Source organism: Danio rerio, chromosome 18 (assembly GCF_052040795.2).
Source record: "Danio rerio strain M-AB ecotype USA chromosome 18, GRCz13ab, whole genome shotgun sequence".
Classification (NCBI taxonomy): domain Eukaryota; kingdom Metazoa; phylum Chordata; class Actinopteri; order Cypriniformes; family Danionidae; genus Danio; species Danio rerio.
The window spans coordinates 2,987,501-3,009,172 of record NC_141038.1 but is presented as its reverse complement, the minus strand read 5'-3'; the positions used below and the strand labels follow the sequence as shown (position 1 = coordinate 3,009,172).

At 31.5% G+C, this 21,672-nt stretch overlaps 1 protein-coding gene and 1 long non-coding RNA gene across 2 annotated transcripts in view; one reads left to right on the top strand and one right to left on the bottom strand.

Moving 5' to 3' along the window:
* Positions 1-1,837: 1,837 nt before the first annotated feature.
* prtga (protogenin homolog a (Gallus gallus)) overlaps positions 1,838-21,672 on the bottom strand; it is a 75,516-nt gene continuing 55,681 nt past the window's right edge. The window contains 9 exon segments of the mRNA NM_001045030.1: positions 1,838-2,433; positions 4,717-4,815; positions 4,904-5,042; positions 6,875-6,998; positions 7,117-7,284; positions 8,988-9,161; positions 9,460-9,587; positions 11,092-11,278; positions 11,646-11,741. Coding sequence (NP_001038495.1) covers positions 2,101-2,433; positions 4,717-4,815; positions 4,904-5,042; positions 6,875-6,998; positions 7,117-7,284; positions 8,988-9,161; positions 9,460-9,587; positions 11,092-11,278; positions 11,646-11,741 — 1,448 coding nt within the window. The 3' untranslated portion in view covers positions 1,838-2,100.
* LOC147839629 (uncharacterized) overlaps positions 20,591-21,672 on the top strand; it is a 3,580-nt gene continuing 2,498 nt past the window's right edge. The window contains exons 1-2 of the long non-coding RNA XR_015514635.1: positions 20,591-20,706; positions 21,258-21,446. This is a non-coding gene — a long non-coding RNA (uncharacterized LOC147839629). The remainder of the gene's footprint in view (positions 20,707-21,257; positions 21,447-21,672) is intronic.

Here is a 21,672-nt window from a genome sequence, read left to right as displayed (position 1 = left end):
TTACACAGGATGTAGATCTTGTAGTTTTTTGGTTAAACAGGATGTAGATTTTGTAGTTTTTTGGTTAAACAGGATGTAGATCTTGTAGCTTTTTGGTTAAACAGGATGTAGATCTTGTAGTTTTTTGGTTAAACAGGATGTAGATTTTGTAGTTTTTTGGTTAAACAGGATGTAGATCTTGTAGTTTTGTGGTTAAACAGGATGTAGATCTTGTAGTTTTGTGGTTAAACAGGATGTAGATCTTGTAGTTTTGTGGTTAAACAGGATGTAGATCTTGTAGTTTTGTGGTTAAACAGGATGTAGATCTTGTAGTTTTTGGTTAAACAGGATGTAGATCTTGTAGTTTTGTGGTTAAACAGGATGTAGATCTTGTAGTTTTTTGGTTAAACAGGATGTAGATTTTGTAGTTTTTCGTTAAACAGGATGTAGATCTTGTAGTTTTTTGGTTAAACAGGATGTAGATCTTGTAGTTTTTCGTTAAACAGGATGTAGATCTTGTAGTTTTTTTGGTTAAACAGGATGTAGATCTTGTAGTTTTTTGGTTAAACAGGATGTAGTTTTTGTAGTTTTTCGTTAAACAGGATCTAGATCTTGTAGTTTTTTGGTTAAACAGGATGTAGATCTTGTAGTTTTTCGTTAAACAGGATGTAGATCTTGTAGTTTTTTTGGTTAAACAGGATGTAGCTCTTGTAGTTTTTTGGTTAAACAGGATGTAGACCTTGTAGTATTTCATTAAATAGGATGTAGCTCTTGTAGTTTTTTGGTTAAACAGGATGTAGATTTTGTAGTTTTTCGTTAAACAGGATGTAGATCTTGTAGTTTTTTGGTTAAACAGGATGTAGATCTTGTAGTTTTTTGGTTAAACAGGATGTAGATTTTGTAGTTTTTTGGTTAAACAGGATGTAGATCTTGTAGCTTTTTGGTTAAACAGGATGTAGATTTTGTAGTTTTTTGATTAAACAGGATGTAGATCTTGTAGTTTTTTGGTTAAACAGGATGTAGATTTTGTAGTTTTTTGGTTAAACAGGATGTAGATCTTGTAGTTTTTTGTTAAACAGGATGTAGATCTTGTAGTTTTTTGGTTAAACAGGATGTAGATCTTGTAGTTTTTTGGTTAAACAGGATGTAGATTTTGTAGTTTTTCGTTAAACAGGATGTAGATCTTGTAGTTTTTTGGTTAAACAGGATGTAGATCTTGTAGTTTTTCGTTAAACAGGATGTAGATCTTGTAGTTTTTTTGGTTAAACAGGATGTAGATCTTGTAGTTTTTTGGTTAAACAGGATGTAGTTTTTGTAGTTTTTCGTTAAACAGGATCTAGATCTTGTAGTTTGTTGGTTAAACAGGATGTAGACCTTGTAGTATTTCATTAAACAGGATGTAGCTCTTGTAGTTTTTTGGTTAAACAGGATGTAGATTTTGTAGTTTTTCGTTAAACAGGATGTAGATCTTGTAGTTTTTTGGTTAAACAGGATGTAGATCTTGTAGTTTTTTGGTTAAACAGGATGTAGATTTTGTAGTTTTTTGGTTAAACAGGATGTAGATCTTGTAGCTTTTTGGTTAAACAGGATGTAGATTTTGTAGTTTTTTGGTTAAACAGGATCTAGATCTTGTAGTTTTTTGGTTAAACAGGATGTAGATTTTGTAGTTTTTTGGTTAAACAGGATGTAGATCTTGTAGTTTTTTGGTTAAACAGGATGTAGATTTTGTAGTTTTTTGGTTAAACAGGATGTAGATCTTGTAGTTTTTTGTTAAACAGGATGTAGATCTTGTAGTTTTTTGGTTAAACAGGATGTAGATCTTGTAGTTTTTTGGTTAAACAGGATGTAGATTTTGTAGTTTTTTGGTTAAACAGGATGTAGATCTTGTAGCTTTTTGGTTAAACAGGATGTAGATTTTGTAGTTTTTTGGTTAAACAGGATCTAGATCTTGTAGTTTTTTGGTTAAACAGGATGTAGATTTTGTAGTTTTTTGGTTAAACAGGATGTAGATCTTGTAGTTTTTTGGTTAAACAGGATGTAGATTTTGTAGTTTTTTGGTTAAACAGGATGTAGATCTTGTAGTTTTTTGTTAAACAGGATGTAGATCTTGTAGTTTTTTGGTTAAACAGGATGTAGATCTGTCATTTCCTGTTCCTGAAGTGTAGTTTCTAGCTGTTTTTCGTGAACAGGCGTTTGGTTCCCATCGTCCTGTAGGGAAGCAGGGCGACTTCTGATAGACACGTTTGTTGCTTCTGTATCGTCATGAGAGTATCGTCCCGAGTCGCTGGTTTCATGGCTGCCCTCGCTGGAATGCGAGCCCTCGCTGTCGCCACCTGATGGCCCAAACAGACCCTGCAGAGTTGTCGGTGGGTTTTCTGGAGACGTTTCTGTGTAGCACAGCAGGGTGGTGCCAGGATGATAGGAATATGCTGGACTGGAGACTTTCTTCACCTCCTAATAAAAGCAGAAAAACATCAGTAAGAGGTGTCTCGCTTATAAACGGGGTTTTAAATAAAGTATTTTAGAAGTTTGTTTATTATTTTTGCCTGGCAAAATAATATAATAATATTTGCATGCATGTGTGTATTTGTATTTACATAAGAATATACAGAGAACACACACTTAAATTATGGCAAAACATATTTTGGATTTTTATTTTGGATTTTTCATAGACTAATAAAAAGGGGTCTATACCTTTTATTAATACTGTCTAATGCTTTCATGCTGTCAAATGATTAATTAATTAGCAATATATACATATACAGTTATATATACATATATATATATATATATACACACAATATATATACACACACAGTTGAAGACAGATTTATTGGCCCACCTTTGATTTTTTTTCTCCTTTTTTTAAATATTTCCCAAATGATGTTTAAAAGAGCAGGGAAATTTTCACAGTATGTCTGATAATAATTTTGCTTCTGGAGAAAGTCTTATTTGTTTTATTTCGGCTAGAATAAAAGCAGTTTTAATTTTTTAAACACCATTTCAAGGACAATATTATTAGCCCCTTTAAGCAAATTTTTATTCTTGACTGTCTTCAGAACAAACCATCATTATACTGTAACTTGCCTAATTACCCTAACCTGCCTAGTTACCCTAATTTACCTGGTTAAGCCTTTAAATGTCACTTTAAGCTATATAGAAGTGTCTTGAAATATACCTAGTCAAATATTATTTACTGTCATCATGGCAAAGATAAATCAGTTATTAGAAATGAGTTATTAAAACTATTATGATTAGAAATGTGCTGAAGAAATCTGCTCTCTGTTAAACAGAAATTGGGGGAAAAATAAACAGGGGGGCTAATAATTCAGGGATTATAATTCTGACTTCAACTATATATATATATATATATATATATATATATATATATATATATATATATATATATATATATATATATATATATATATATATACATATTTGAGAAAATGTATATTTATATTTATCTAATAGAAATTATACGTAAATATATAAATGGAAATATTTTGATTTATTACTTTTAGCTTACATTAATAACCCAGATGTATACTTAATGTGAACATTTTATTTATACATGCAGTATTTAATTTAATTATAATGTTATACATATTTATATTTGTGCATATTTAAAAGAATAATAATAAAGATTTGTACTATAATAATGTTCTAAACATTATATATCTTACTGTATGGTTTAAAATATTGTTTTTAAAAGCAATATTCGGCATTTTATAATTCTGTGGATCTTAATAACAGATTCATGCTTTATAATATTTTATAAAAACAATTATAATATTATACATATTTAAATTTATGCAAAATACAATGAACAATAATACATTTCACTGTATATTAGCAGTGTTTTTTAGACCATTTACATTTAAGTGGATGTCAATAACAAATTCATGTTTTATTAATTAGTATAATATTTATACATATTTAAATTTATGCATAATTAAATGAATAGAGTTTTACATTAGTAATGTTCAAAACATAATATATTTCACTGTTTTGTTTAAAATATTGTTATTAAAGGCAATATTTGTAGAGTTTAATAGACATTTTATATTTCTGTAGATCTTAATAACACATTCATTCTTTATAATCTTACATTTTTTAAAAAATAATTATAATATTAATGCACATTTAAATGAACAATAATAAAGTGTTTTAAAATAATAAAGTTCTAAATCTAAAAAATGTCCCTGTATAGTTTAAAATATTGTTATTAAAGGCAATATTTGCTGTGTTTTTTAAGAAAATTTTAATTTCTGTGGATCTCAATAACAGATTAATGCTTTATAAATATAATATTTATGCATATTTAAATGCATGCATATTTAAATGAATAATAATGAAGATTTGTACTATAATAATGTTCAGAACTTTATATATTTCACTGTATGGATGGAAAAATTGTTATTCGAGGCAATATTTGCAGTGTTTTACAAAACAATTTACATTTCTGTCGACCTTAATAACAGATTCATGAATTATTAATTAGAATATTTAAACATGTAAATGTATGCATATTAAAATGAATAAAGAATTTTTACAATAATAATGTTCTAAACATAATATATTTCACTGTATGGTTTAAAAAATTAGGCCCCATTTGCAGTGTTTCATTAGACCGTTTACATTTCTGTTGATCTTAATAACAGATTCATGCTAATAAATGTGTTAATAATGATAGTTACTTTAATAAAGCTCATTGTAAAGCTTGTGGTTTCGTACCTTTTCATTTTTCTTAAAGAAGCTCCATCTCTTTCTTCTCTTCTTCTCAATGGTAGGCTTCACGGGCCCATAACTGTTAATGATCAGATTTGTTCCACCCTGAAATAATGTAATATACAGTATTTGTCAGAAAATTGTACACACAAAGCATATTTACAGGCATAAAGTCATGTGATTGTGAACGCACCTTTGCATCGATGAAATGATCTCTCATCATGGGCATCATCACCTCTACACTCTCAGCTGCACTCTCATTGGCCAGACGGACTGCAGTGGGCGGAGTCTGTCCTCCTGCCTGCCTGATGGATTTGGTAGTGCAGGATTTCCTGTCATGAATAATGCATGGACATCATTATGAAAACAATCAATTATCTGACTTCTGAGAAAGTCTTTTCCTATAACTCAATAATAAGCAATAATTAGATAAAGATAGTGCATTGCTTGGAGACAGGGGTACTTTATGGTTGTGTAAACATCATTTCTTTAAAAATAATAAAATTTTTATGTATTTATTAATTATGTTTTTGTGATTTTTATTGGGGATTGTTTTCTGCTTTTATTACTACTTAGGCTTAGATCATTAGGTTCTAAGGTTTTCAACTAATATTTAATTATTTATAATACTTATAATTTATTTCTATTTAAATTATAATAGTTTTGTGTAGTATGATCTGAATATAAAACAACTATATTATTATTATTATAATTAATTAATAATTTTTTCATTTATGTTAATTGATATTTAGGTTTTATTATTTATTTTATTTCAGCTTTTATTTGCTTTCAGCAAGAGTACAATAAAATTGAACATTTTATTTAGGTTCAGAATATTACATTTAGTTTAAATGTTGAAAATGAATGTTGTCATAAATAAATAAATAAATAAATAAATAAATGCATATTTTATTAGCTTTAATGCTTTTTAAATTTGAACATATTTAATTTTTTAAAAATAAATTAATTAACCTATAAATTAGCATATTTTAAGTGGCTAAAACAACATCCACGGGGAGAACATGCAAACTCCTCACAGAAATGCCAACTGACCCAGCCGGGGCTTTCTTGCTGTGAGGTGACAGCGCTACCCACTACGTCACTGTGTCATCGAATAATAACTAATTATATAAATAATTAGTAGATTAAATAATAGATTATTATTTTTTTGATCAGTAATAGCAAATTTTATTCAAAATAAATATTCATACAACGTTTAATACAGATTTTTTTTTATAATTATGATGAATTATGCCTAATATTAATACTGTTTTTATACAGTTTTTTTTTCTAATATTAATCAAAACTATAATAATAATCCAAAAAATGGATAATATTAGTTTCTGGATCAAGTTTTCTGCATTTTTACTATTCATTATAATATAAAGGAATATAAGAATATAGAATTTAAAATTCAATTTTTACTTATGTTAGTAATTATATCACTAATAGTAAAGAAATAATGATATATTCTACAACAAAAAAATAAATAATTAAACACTAATTACAATAAATACAATGAATTATTGTTTTTCGGTCGAACAAAATGTAGATTTCCAGAACCAGTGTCACTTTATACAGGTCTACACAAAATATTAATAGTTTTCATTTAGCTGCCAAACTTAATATTCATAAATTAAATGATTAATATTGCATGAATAATAAAAATCTATATAATATTATTACTGATTTAATTATTAATACTTCATGAATTATTCATTATATTATTACTAATATAATATAATAATATTATTAAGAAATGATTATTATTACAATTTATAATCTATAAGAATAAATATTTAGGTTTAATTATTTGTTTTACTTCAGCTTTTATCTGTGTTCAATAATAGTACTCCAAAAAACAAGAATATTTACTTAGATTCAGTATTATGAATGTTGATATACACATATGAAATTAAAAAATGCATTAAAATAATTTTTAAAAACTAACTTTCAAATTTATTAACTTTTAATTATATATATATATATATATATATATATATATATACATACTTTTATATTATATGCTTTTTAAAATTAATATACTGAACTTTTTTATTCATATTTTAGTTAACTTAAAAATGAGCATATTTTAAGTGCCTAATATAACCTTTCTTACTGATTTAACACACCATCAGTGGTATTTAAATAGGAGAGCTCTGACCTGGTTTTGCTCCGGCAGGCCAGTATAAGGATGCAGATGATAATGCAGGTTAAAGCGATGCAAACGCCCACCGCTATACCCGTCATTGACCTTTGATCCAGATGATAGAAACCATCGGAAAACACTGCAGGCACAGCACAAAAACACACTTTATTATAATATCACACTCATTCTATTATTTCTTCTCTATCTCTAAGCCTAAACTGACCAATAACGTGCATTTAAAAGGATGTGTCAATCACCTGTGGAGTGGGAGGAGCCATGTGTTCGAGGAGCATGGCCGTCAGTGTGTATGGTCAGCTCTACAGCGGCTGAGAACGGCCCATCTCCCATCTGATTGGATGCTGAGACCTGCACCAGATATACCTGACCGGGCTGAAGATTCTCCAGCAGCGCCATGGTAATGCTCCCTGACAACCAGACCAGAAACAGGTTAACTACCCAAAAATAATCAACACACACACACACACCCAAATGTGATTATTTACACTCAAAAATTATGCAGATCTTTTGAGAAAAAAAAATATTTTCCTTTTTTTTATTTTAATATGTATCAAGTAGGTTAGTACATCTTGTAAAAAAAAAAATATATATATAAAAAAAAAAAATTTAAATAAATAAATATATATATATATATATATATATATATATATATATATATATATATATATATATATATATAAAATAAAAAAAAAATAAAAATAAAAAAAATATATATATATATATATATATATATATATATATATATATATATATATATATATATATATAAAATTAATGATAACTTTAAGTATCTCAGAGATGGGTTGCAGCTGGAAGGGCATCTGCTACATAAAACATATGCTGGATAAGTTGGCGGTTCATTCCACTGTGGCGACCCCTGATCAATAAAGGACTAAACCGAAAAGAAAATGAAAAAATAACTTTGATTAGGTTGACTTGATTTGAATATTAACTAATATATACTTAATTAGTAGATGAAATAGATTTTTATTTTTCATCATTAATAGCTAATTTTATAAAAAATATATATTATTTATTAAAAATGTAATACTCGATACTGATAAAAAATAAGAACTGATATGTAAAATATTTTCTATTTTTTTCTTTAATATTATAAGAACTATATTAATCCTAAAAATATAAAAGAGGTTGTTTTTTTTTCTAGATCAAATGGTTCTGCTTTTTTACTATTCATTATAATAGAATATAATAGAATAAATATAGTTGTATATATATATATATATATATATATATATATATATATATATATATATATATATATATATATATATATATATATATATATATATACACACACACACACACACACACACACACACAGTTGAAGTCAGAATTATTCACCCCTCTTTTTTCTTTTCTTTTTTTAAATATTTCCCAAATGATGTCTTTTTAAAATTCTTATTATTCCAGAGAGTAATCTGAATCAGAAAAAAAGAAATCATCATTAACCATTGCAAACAGAGCCGGAAAACCCATCCATTTAAAGCTCATCTCATGGTCTGCATCATCTTTTCATCAGATTCACTCAGCATTATTGACTTCTGAAATGTTTGATATTTCACTTATACAATCGGTAATGATATACTGATGTTTAACAGAACAAAGAAATGTTCACAGTATGTCTGATAATATTTTTTCTTCTGGAGAAAGTCTTATTTGTTTTATTTCGGCTAGAATAAAAGCAGTTTTTAATTTTTTAAACACCATTTTAAGGTCAATATTATTATCGATAATCTACAGAACAAACCATCGTTACACAATGACTTGTCTAATTACTCTAACCTGCCCAGTTAACCTAATTAACCTAGTTAAGCCTTTAAATGTCACTTTAAGCTGTATAGAAGTGTCTTGAAAAGTATCTAGTCAAATATTATTTACAGTCATCATGGCAAAGATAAATCAGTTATTAGAGATGAGTTATTAAAACTATTATGATTAGAAATGTGTTGGATAAATCTGCTCTCCGTTAAACAGAAACTGGGGGAAAAATAAACAGGGGGGCAAATAATTCTGACTTCAGCTGTATATGGATATTGGATGGGTCAAGCAGTGTCCCTTTATATCTCTCTATCTTCTAATGCAGTGTCACCTTCTCTCTGCAGCATCTGCCAGTCTCCGGCGGCCCAGGCTCTGCGTGTGGCGTACAGGACAGTGTAATGCGTGACGGCAGCGGCGCTGCGATCATCCGGAGCTTTCCACGACACCAAAGCAGAGTCTCCCTCAATCAGTGTGACTTTCACCCCGACAGGAGCTCGAGAGGGAGCTGAACACACAAACAAACAGACACACACACACACACATACGCACACACACAAGCACACACACTGTTAATACTCCAAGTACTCTAAAACTTGTTACAATGGCTAAAACTTAATTTTATCAGGCATTAAATAAATAGCAGCATTAGATTAGAATATTTTACAAAATGTCAGCGTAATGAATAAATTGATAGAAGGTTTAAAATGAAAAGATTACCTTGAGATAATTAAAAATAATAATAATAATAAATAAATGTAATGTTTAATGTATAATATATTAAATATATATATGATGTGTGTTACCCTCAGGCAGTGTGGTCTGGTAAACCACTGGACTCCAGGGGCTGGACAGCAGATCCACATGAAGACGAACCGCAAACTCATAATTAGTGTTTGGCTCCAAATCAGTGACCAGCAGACTCTGAGCAGCTCTGGAGGAACACACACACACACACACACACACACCACATTTGAGAACGGAACACTCACTGTGTGTGTGTGTGTGTGTGTGATTAGGTGTGTAAGTTTGTGTATGGGCCTGTGAGTGTATGCTTGTGTTTGTGTGTATGTTTGTCTTTGTCAGTCTCATATATATGTGTTAGTGTGTCTGTGAGAGTGTGTGTGCATGTTTGTGTGTGAGAGAAAGTGTCTACATGTGAATGCGTTTGTGTGTGTGTGTGTGTATGTGTGTGTGTTCGTTTAATTTTCTATATTTTTGTGTATGTGTGATGTGTGAGGGTAAGTATGTGTATGTGTGTGTGAGTATGTGTTTGTGTTTTAGTGTTTCTCTCTCTGTGTGTGTGTGTGAGCGAGCGAGCGCAAGTTTGTGTATGGGCCTATGAGTGTATGTGTGTGTGTGTGTGTGTGTGTTTGTCTGTGTCAGCATTGTATATATGTGTTAGTGTGTCTGTGAGAGTGTGTGTGCATGTTTGTGTGTGAGAAAGAGAGTGTCTACATGTGAATGTGTGTGTGTGTGTGTGTGTGTGTGTATATATGTGTGTGTTCGTTTAATTTTCTATATTTTTGTGTATGTGTGATTGTGTGATGTGTGAGGGTAAATATGTGTGTGTGTGTGTATGTGTTTTAGTGTTTCTCTCTGTGTGTGTGTGTGTGTGTGTGTGTGTGTGTGTGTGTGTGTATGTTTGTCTGTGTCAGCATCGTATATATGTGTTAGTTAGTCTGTGATAGTGTGTGTACATGTTTGTGTCTGAGAGAGAGTGTCTACATGTGAATGTATGTGTGTGTGTGTGTGTGTGTGTGTGTGAGCGAGCACAAGTTTGTGTATGGGCCTATGAGTGTATGCTTGTGTGTGTGTGTGTGTGTGTGTGTGTGTGTGTGTGTGTGTGTGTGTGTGTGTGTGTATGTGTGTGTGTGTGTGTGTGTGTGTGTGTGTGTGTGTGTGTGTGTGTGTGAGCGAGCGCAAGTTTGTGTATAGGCCTATGAGTGTATGCTTGTGTGTGTGTGCGTGTGTGTGTATGTTTGTCTGTGTCAGCATCGTATATATGTGTTAGTTTGTCTGTGATAGTGTGTGTACATGTTTGTGTGTGAGAGAGAGTGTCTACATGTGAATGTATGTGTGTGTGTGTGTGTGTATGTGTGTAATCGTTTAATTTTCTATATTTTTGTTTATGTGTAATTGTGTGTGTGTGTGAGGGTAAGTTTGTGAGCGTGTGTGTTTCAGTGTTTCTCTCTATGTGTGTGTGTGTGTGTGTGTGGTATGTGCAGTGTGTATTTGTATATTTGTGTTATTTTGAGTTTCTGAATTTGTATTTGTGTGATTGTGTGTGTTTCAGTGTGTACATCTTTTTATGTGTGTGTGTGTGTGTGTGAGTGTTTCAGTGTGTACATCTTTGTGTGTATGTGTGTGCATGTGAATGTGTGTGTTTATGTGCATGTATGTGTGTGCACATGTGTTTGTGTGTTGAGTTCTCTCACGTCTGCAGGTACAGCACCAGCGAGGCGTTCTGCAGGCCCACAGGGTTACAGCGCACCGTATAGTTGAGCGTCTGTGCACTGGTGAAGGCGGGACGAGCCCAGTGCAGGAACACAGAGGAGGAGGAGTTACTGTGGGCGTAAACATGATGAGGTGGCGGAGGGGGCGGGACCAGACGATCTCGAACCGCTGCAAACAAACAAACAAACAGCATAAAAACAGGATGAAATGCATTCACTTTCCTTCAGCTTAGTCCTTTATTTCAGATTTAGCCACAGCGGAATGAGCCGCCAACTATTCCAGCATATGTTATATGCAGCACATGCTCCTCCAGCTGCAACCCAGTACTGGGAAACACCCTAACACACTCATTCACTCACACACTCATACACTACGGCCAATTTAGTTTACTCAATTCCCATATAGCCAGTGGTGGAAAGAGGACTGAAAAACCATCCCTAAGTAAAAGAACCATTACGAAACCACCATGACCAGCCACCACCGAAGACCAATTCTGACCCAGAAAAAGCCCTAATAAAAATAAAGGTAAACTCACAAACACATCCTGGCGTGCTGATGGTCTGGTCTGCCTGATATCCGTCACCCATGAAGCTGAAAGCCAGGAGTTTGATGTGGTATTTCTTCCTTGGGTCTGTAAAACAAACATGCATACAGAACATTTTAAAATATACATCATTCATTCATTCATTTTCCTTCGGATCTGTCCCTTTATTCATCAGGGGTCACCACAGCAGAATGAACCGCCAACTATTCCAGTATATATATTACGCAGTGGATGCCTTTCCAGCCGCAACCCAGCACTGGAAAACACCCATAAACTCTCACATTCACACACACGCTCATACACTATGGCCAATTTCTTTATTCATTCATTTTCTTTTCAGCTTAGTGCCTTTATTCATCAGGGGTCGCCACAGCGGAATGAACCAACTGTTCCAGCATTTCTTTTACACAGCGGATGCCCTTCCAGCTGCAACCCAGTACTGGGAAACACCCATACACTCTCATTCACACAAATACAGTACGGACAATTTAGCTCACGCAATTCCCCTACAGCGCATGTGTTTGAACTGTGGGGGAGCCAACACGGGGAGAACATGCAAACTCCACACAGAAATGCCAACTGAGCCAGTCGGGACTCGAACCAGCGTGTGTGTGTGTGTGTGTGTGTGAGAGAGAGCAGATGTGAGAGATGACCATGCGTGTGGTCAGCTGACGTGTGTGTGTGTTTTTCTGCGATTGTGTGCACGTGTGTTTCTATAATTGTGTGTGTGTGTTTCTGTGAGTGTGTGTGTGTTTCTGTAATTGTGTGTGTTTCTGCGATTGTGTGCATGTGTGTTTCTATAATTGTGTGTGTGTGTGTTTCTGTGATTGAGTGTGTGTTTCCGTAATTTTGTGTGTGTGTGTGTGTGTGTGTTTCTGTAACTGTGTGTGTGTGTGTGTGTGTGTGTGTGTGTGTGTGTGTGTGTGTGTGTGTGTTTGTAATTGTGTGTGTGTGTGTCTGTGTGTGTGTGTGTGTGTTTCTGTAATTGTGTGTTTGTGTTTCTGTAATTGTGTGTGTGTGTGTTTCTGTAATTGTGTGTGTGTGTTTCTGTAATTGTGTGTGTGTTTCTGTAATTGTGTGTGTGTGTGTGTGTTTGTAATTGTGTGTCTTTGTGTGTTTCTCTGTGTGTGTGTGTGTGTGTGTGTGTTTCTGTAATTGTGTGTGTGTGTGTGTGTTTGTAATTGTGTGTCTTTGTGTGTTTCTTTGTGTGTGTGTGTGTGTGTTTCTGTAATTGTGTGTGTGTGTGTGTTTCTGTAATTGTGTGTGTTTCTGTAACTGTGTGTGTGTTTCTGTAATTGTGTGTGTGTGTGTGTGTGTTTCTGTAATTGTGTGTTTGTGTTTCTGTAAAGGTGTATGTGTGTGTGTGTTTCTGTAATTGTGTGTTTGTGTTTCTGTAAAGGTGTATGTGTGTGTGTGTGTTTCTGTAATTGTGTGTTTGTGTTTCTGTAAAGGTGTGTGTGCGTGCGTGCGTTTGAGATCATCATGCATATGGTCAGCTCACACACACACACACACATGGCATGAGGTCAGCTCACGTGTGTGTGTGTGTGTGTGTGTGTGTGTGATTGTGTGTGTAAGACAGCAGATGTGTGAGATCATCATACATGTGGTCAGTGAGGTCAGCTGATTTGTGGTGTGTGTTAGATAGTTAACGTGTGTTCAGCGCGTGCACGTGTGTGAGCAGCAGATGCCCGGAGCTGAAGGTGTTGGTCAGTGAGTTTGATCCTCAACACAAAAGACGAGTGTCCATCCCCCGTTCAGCCATCCTCCATCTGCTCACTGACCACACACACACACACACACACACACACACACACACACACACACACACACACACACACACACACACACACACACCAGGCCAGAGGGGTCAACCCAAAGAGCAGAGGCCATGGGAAACACACACACACTCACACCCTTACACACTCATGCAAATACACACACACACACACTTTTTTAAAGCCTAACATTTATGCTCGTTATATTAATAGTTTATGTAATTTTGCTTCTTGAGTGTATCTTATAGACAAATAAACTTTAAGCCTGCTTTCTGAAAATAAATCTACAATAACAAACTATAAATGCTACTTTCTAAGTAAATACCTCATTTCACTTATAAAGAAACATTACAGACACTGCGCTTCCAAAGAGTCACATTTCATTTAACACTTCAACATTTACAGTGACTTATTTATTGACTATTATTTTCCCCACACACTGTCCTGTAGTCTGACTTTTGACCACACGGTGGCGCTAGACAACACAAATATTCAATCCTAACATGACTAAACATGTTCTGAGCTTTAAATCCTCAGAGATTACAACTAAACCTGCCCAAAATGTCTGTTAATGGGTAAATAAACTGAGAGCTTACAAACGACATCAACATGAACTTTTCATAATATTTAACCATTAGCTGTTGAGCTTAAATGCCATTATCTATATAATGGTGTAACACACAAATACATTAAATAAATCAATAAATCAACAAAGCAATACATAACTGGATATAAGACATATTTTACATCCATTTATTAATAAATTTATTTAATACATATAAAAATAGTAATAATAATAATAGTAATAATATAAACAAACTGAAATTAGAAATTTAATTTCTAAATGCTAAAACTAACAGCTAAAATGTAAAGCTATTTATAAATTTATAATTTCTACATTTATAATAATTTAAGTTTGTATTAATTATATTATTATAATTTTAGCTTTAATAGTGAAGAAAGTTGTCAAAGCATTATTGATAATTTCAAAGATTACTTTAACGGTTTTTATTTATTTATTTATTTAATGCATAAAATAATAATAATAATGATAATAATAATAATTTTTTTAAAAATCAATTTTCAAATTAAATTAGATATTGAGGCTGTATTTATAGCTTTAACATCTAATTTGACTTTGTTTTATTTACATTATTATTTAATTTTAATAGTGAAGAAATTTGAAAATTCAACATTGATAATTTCAAAGATTTAATTAAAATGTAAGGTTTTCATTTATTTATTTATTTATTCATTTATTTAATACATATAATAATAATATGATTATAATAATATAATATAATATAATATAATATAATATAATATAATATGATATAATATAATATAATATAATATAATAATATAATATAATAAATTAAATATAATATATTAAATATAATATATTAAATATAATATAATATAATATAATATAATATAATATAATATAATATAATATAATAATAACATAATTAAAGCAAACTCGAATTAGAAATTAAATTAGAAATTAGGCTGCATATACATATATATAGCTTTAACATTTAATTTAAGTTTGTTTTATTTATATCATTATTTAGTTATAATAGTGAAGAAATTTGTCAAAGTATCATTGATAATTTCAGAGATTAAAATTAGGGTTTTTATCCATTTATTTATTCATTAATTTAATCATAATAATAATAACAATATAATTAAAACAAACGTGAATTATAAATTAAATTAGAAATTAAGGCTGTATATAAATAGCTTCAACATTTAATTTGAGTTTGTTTTAAATATATAATTATTTAGTTTTAATAGTGAAGAAATTTTAACTTTTTATTTTTTATTTTTAGATTTTTTATTAATATTTATATATTTTTATTTTAGATTTTTTTTAGATTTAGATATTTAGATTTTTATTTCATTACAATTAAAAATATATATTTAACAATAATTACATCAGGATTATTTGTTTAGGTCAGTCTATAAAATTCTATAAAAATAAGAAAAATGCTAAACAATCAGCAAAAGTAAGTCCAAGGCACTCATAAAATGTGGAAAAAATATTAAAAGGCCTTTATTGACATGGCTATTCCTTAAAACTGTGCCTACACATTTCAGCAAACACTTGTCTTCATCAGGGTAACATTCCCTTGTAGTTAGTTGTAAGGAATAGCCATGTCAATAAAGGCTTTTAAACATTTTTCCCTAATTTTTCGAGTGCCTTGCACTGACTTTTGCAGTTTATTCTGATGAATCCCTAACCCAAAGAGCACTGAGGCATTAAATAAGCTACCCCTGAGAACTTTTTGTTTGATTTTGGATAAGAAAGATGCAGTTTAGATCCACCCCAGTTACAGTATAACACAGAACAGATTTAGCCATAAAAGAGCTGAAGACCCAGATATGGATCTCCAACAGATGAAGCATTAGATTATTATTCTGTCTCTCTGATCTCTATCAATCAGTCAATCTGATCGATGCACATTGATGACATCACAGAACTGAGTTGAGGAGGCAGGGCTAAACCCAGCAGCGCTACAATCATTGGACGCTCTGTAAGGAGTGTGAGACCCGTGGAGCCAGTCAGAGGTCAAGGTTCAGACGCAGATAAAACTCCTGAGGAATCTGAGGCCAAAGGTCAGACACACAAGTCAGGCCTCTTTCTCCAGGCCATCAACATTCACGGAGAGATAAAGAAAGTATTTGGACGGGAGGAATGAAAGACACACAAAAGACACTTTAAATCTTGCCGGGAGTAAAACGTGCTCGAGCTCACAAACAAACGGGCAAGAGATAAATTCATCAAATGAAAATAGCTGGAAAACAAGCTAATTATAACAACACTGATTGTGTCATTTTGTATATTTTAGTCAAGGTACATTTTTAAAAACTACTGATGATGATTCTTACAAATATTACAATGAAATATTGTAATATAGAGTAATGTTTTGCACATAGAAGTAAGTAATAATAAGTAAAGGTTAAAAAAGTACAAGTAATAATGGCAATAGTAATAATAATAATAAAAATAATATCATAATAATGCAATTAAAACAAACTCAATTAGAAATTAAGTTAGAAATTAGGGCTATGTAAATAAATAGATAAATGAGTAAATGAATGAATGAATAACTAATAAATAAAAAAATTAATGAATAACTAACTAACTAACCAATAAATAAACAAACATTTCTAATTATAATAGTTTTAATAACTAATTTCTTATAACTGATTTATTTTATCTTTGTCATGATGACAGTAAATCATATTTGACTAGATATTTTTCAAGACACTTCTATACAGCTTAAAGTGACATTTAAAGGCTTAACTAGGTTAATTAGGTTAACTGGGCAGGTTAGGGTAATTAGGCAAGTTATTGTATAACGATGGTTTGTTCTGTAGACTATCGGGAAAAAGTTAGCTTAAAGAGGCTAATAATTTTGTCCTTGAAGTGTTTTTTTTTTTTTTATTAAAAACTGCTTTTATTCTAGCCGAAAAAAAAAACAAATAAGACTTTTTCTAAAAGAAAAATTATTATCATACATACTGTAAAAATTCCCTTGCTCTGTTAAACATCATTTGGGAAAAAAAATAAATAAATAAATAAATCTAAGGCTGCTAATTATTCTGACTTCAACATAAAACACATAATGTTTTGCACATAGACATAAATAATAACAAGTAAGAATTAAAAAAATAAAATAAGTTAAAGTAGTAATAATATTAATAATATTAATACAATTAAAACAAACAAGATATATATATATATATATATGTGTGTGAGTGTGTGTGTGTGTGTGTGTGTGTGTGTGTGTGTGTGTGTGTGTGTGTGTGTGTGTGTGTGTGTGTGTGCGCGTGTATGCATGTGTTTTACTATTGTTTTCCTCAACTTATATTTTTACTTTATTCTTTAAACCACTGATGATATTTCTTGCAAATATTAAAATATAATAAATAAGTACAACTAAAAGTAATAATAAAAATAATATTAATATCATAATAATACAATTCTAATTAAATTAGAAATTAAGGGTATATAAATGAATAAATAAATAAATTGATAGAAGATCTATTATATATATATATGTATGTATGCATGTATATATTAGTCATTTTATATTTCTGGTTTATTTTGTGAAATACCTAATATTTCTTACAAATATTAAAATCAAATATTGTAATTTAGAGAAATCTTTTTAAAATACAAAAACAAATTAATATATTTTAATAACAAATATAATATGGAAATATATTTGATGTTTATATATTATATGTTTATATTAATGTCAATATATTGTTTTTTTTTTGTTGTTTTTTTTTACCTCAAACGTGCCAAGACATCGATATTTGGTGAAATAACCCTGATTTTCAGTCACAATAAAGGCAAACATTTGTTATTCTGATTCACTGCTATTAAACGAATAATAAGATTTTACTCTTTCCCTGCCTTTTGCATATCATATATACAGCATAAAGTTGAAGTAAAATGATTCGCCTTCCTATGAATTTATTTCTTTTTTCAATATTAACCAAATGAAATTTTACAGAGCAAGGAAATTTTCACAGTATGTCTGATAATATTTTTTCTTCTGGAGAAAGTATTGTTTGTTTTATTTCGGCTAGAGTAAAAGCAGTTTTTAAGGTTAATATTATTAGCCCCCTTAAGGAATATTTGTTTTCAATAGTCTACAGAACAAACCACAAACAAAACTTTAATCTAATTAACCTAGTTAAGCATTAACATGTTACTTCTAGCTGAATAATAGTCTCTTAAAGAATATCTTAAATATTATTTACTGTCATCATGGCAAAGATAAAATAAATCAGTTATTAGAGATGAGTTATTAAAACTATTATGATTAGAAATGTGTTGAAAAAATCTGCTCTCCGTTAAACAGAAACTGGGGAAACTATAGAATTAAAATTTAACAGCAAGGCTAATTATTCTGAATATGAGCTGAAATAAAATGTTTCATCTCAAAGATGAATCCTAGTTTGTTTTCTATTTACATCAAGAATCATGTCTGACTTCTTATGAAATATCTGTATATTATCTACACAGTGATGCCTTTAAACACTGTATTGAAACCTCAGGGAACCCAAACGCTGCCTGTTAACTCACTGGCATTTGGTTTGGGATGGAGCCAATGTACTTAACAGAAACATAAAACCCTTAAACCCTAAACCCCAAAACCATCCTGGACTCCAGCGCGATGGCCTGGAGATATTAACCACACACTGAGAGGGTGTCCTGACCTCTGACTGCAGATCTGGGCAAGTTAGATCCTGCGCAGGAGCAGCAGACAGCGCGTCTTTTGCACAATGAATTTTACCTTGTAAAACAAAAATTATGCATATCACACTAACATCAGGAGGAAAAAATCTGATTGGTTTAACACAGGCCACGCCTCCTGCAATACCTCTATACTCCAGCAGAGAGCTGAACACACTGTTTGACAACACCATTTAAAGTGGACCTATTTTGGTCCTTTTTATGAGATGTAAAAGATGTGTCTCTGATATCACTAGAGTGTGTGAAGTTTCAGCTCAAAATGCAACACAAATAAGGCTTTATAACTCTCTAAAACTGACCCTTTTAGGCTTTGATGCTAATTATGGTGATTTGGTGAAAGTCGCTTTAAATTTAAATTAGATTGTGCTCTTTTTAAACGAGGGCGGAGTCATTTAAATCACCTTTCTTCCCTATTCTGATGCTCGGTTTAATCTGCAGCAGATCATCTTAATTACGTCTACATATACCTGCCTGTCTATATATATATATATATATATATATATATATATATATATATATATATATATATATATATATATATATATATATACACTGTAAAAACGCCAACTTTCAAAAAGTCCTCTGAACAAAGATTAATAAGTTAACTGAATTTAAATATTTTCATTTGAAATGCTGACAAAAAATAGTTAGTTTGTTCAACAAATATGGTGCTTCAATGTGAAAAACTTAAAATATTTCGTTGAACTAATACAAAATTCTTAGTTTTGCGTTGATGCGTGCCCTTCTTGTTGGCGCATGCGCCTTATAAGCTTCTGGCGCATGCGCAATTTACTTCCATAGCTCACTGCAGGGGGTACCTGTCACGTGCGCGCGACAAAACGAACCATCTTTCTTTCTGCGGAGCTACGTGTCAATCGTTTTTATAATCGATTGTATATAATTGTATACATGTTTTTGTGCGATGTGCTACCCATCTGACTGCCCGATCTATTTTACCAGTGTATTAATGATGTGAGAGACCGTGATAGAGCGGTTAAGAGTAGTGGTGGGCAAAGCGAGGCTTCGTGAAACACTGAAACAGTCGAAGCAAATGTGTCGAAGCTTCGAAACGTTTCGAAACCTCACTCTACAGTGACATTTAGTGGTCATTTTTTTATATATATTGCACTGAAACAGCGTCAGCAAAGAACGATTGAACAAATTGAGGGATTAAACCCCACTTTGTGAAAGTGGAAACCTTCAAGTAACATAGTACAGTGGTTAAGGTGTCAGACATCCATGCAGGAGTAGTAGGTTTCGAAGCCAGTCAGTAGCAGTTGTTTTAAAATGCTTTAATACCAGTTGGTAATGCTTTGCTCTTGTATCGTTTTGTTTCAACATTGGTCTGATATCCGAATAAACAATTTGTGAATAAATATGTCTTGTTTTTGTCTTAAAACAGGGTTGTTGCTAGATCAAAAACGGTGGCCTGAAGTTATCAAGAATTATTTATATTATTCATTAAATTTCCCATTTATTGTATTTTATTAATGTCTACCCAAACCCTAAACCCAACCATACTGTAAAAATATTTATTATTGTTTTACAGTGTTACAAAAATGATGCTAAATTGATGGCGTAACTGTAGCTGTATCCTATTTAGGCTACACAAAACAGAAACATGATTAAAATACATAAAACCATGATTTCGAAGTCGGGATTCGAACCCAAAACATCATGCTAAGCATAGAATCAATAAGCAAACCCACAGTGCTCTAAGCCATTTGAGACAGAGATAATTTGGAGACCTTGGCAGTCAAATTAGGATTCACCAGGTCTCGAAACGTTTCTAAGCTGATCGATGCTTTGAATCGCTTTAGTCACGTGACTAGGTGTTTCGAAACACTTTAGTCACGTGACTTGGGTGCTTCGGATCATGCTTCGGTGCAGTGATTCGAAACACTTGCGCTTCGGGATCTCGACACTGTGTCAAAACATCAGTTTCACGTCAGCCATCCCTAGTTAAGAGCAGGCCAACGACGTTTCTGCTAAATCATAGGTATGTATGTCTTTTTTTGTTGTCATCTAACGTTATATTATTTGATATGTTGGCTTTGATGTGCGCGTGTATCCTAATACGGAACTATTTGTTATAATTTAGCCGTGAGTTACTTGTTTCGTGCACTTGGTTTTGGCTATTTACGTTACATCAATAAAAGTTTAGAGTGAATGTATTTGAAACAAATAGCGATTTCAATCGAGTCATTTGCTTTAATAACTCACGATTAATACAATGAGTATCATATAACATACCAGATCAGGTATCCAAGTCAAATATAACATTATGTCCTGTTTATCTAGATTGCTGTCAGCATTGCGCACATCATAACCTTTTTTCCCTTCGAACCAGAGCCAGTGGAACAAACGGTGACGTGTTTAACTGTGTAATTTGTGTGAAAATCGTGTGATTTTCATGTAATTCATTGCTTGATTTGTTAGCTCGACTAAATGTCTATCATATTCAGACCAACTTGCTTTAACAGCTAGCTTTTATTTACATAAAAAATATAAAGGGCTAAATATATATTTTTCTTTCTTTTTGCTCAAAAGGACTGAAATATTGACAATGACATAATTCAATGCAAGATTTCCTTGAGGAGGTGAGACTTGTTATCATCAGTGAAATTTGACGGTCATTCACCAGCAGATGCAAGAAACCTTTTCTCTTTGCCCAAAAGAAGTTGTTGAGATTTAGCCAGGAAGAAATTAGAGAGAGATAACCTGGACTTTAAGGAAGAGGTAAGTCACTATATTGCAATTGCTTTGGTTTCATTCAAGGTAGTAATGATAATGCTAAAAATAACAAACAACATTATTATTATAGGTAATTCAAAATACATCTGTATTCAGCATTTGAACATTTAAATATTTACATTTACATATATATATATATATATATATATATATATATATATATATATATATATATATATATATATATATATATATATATATATATATATAT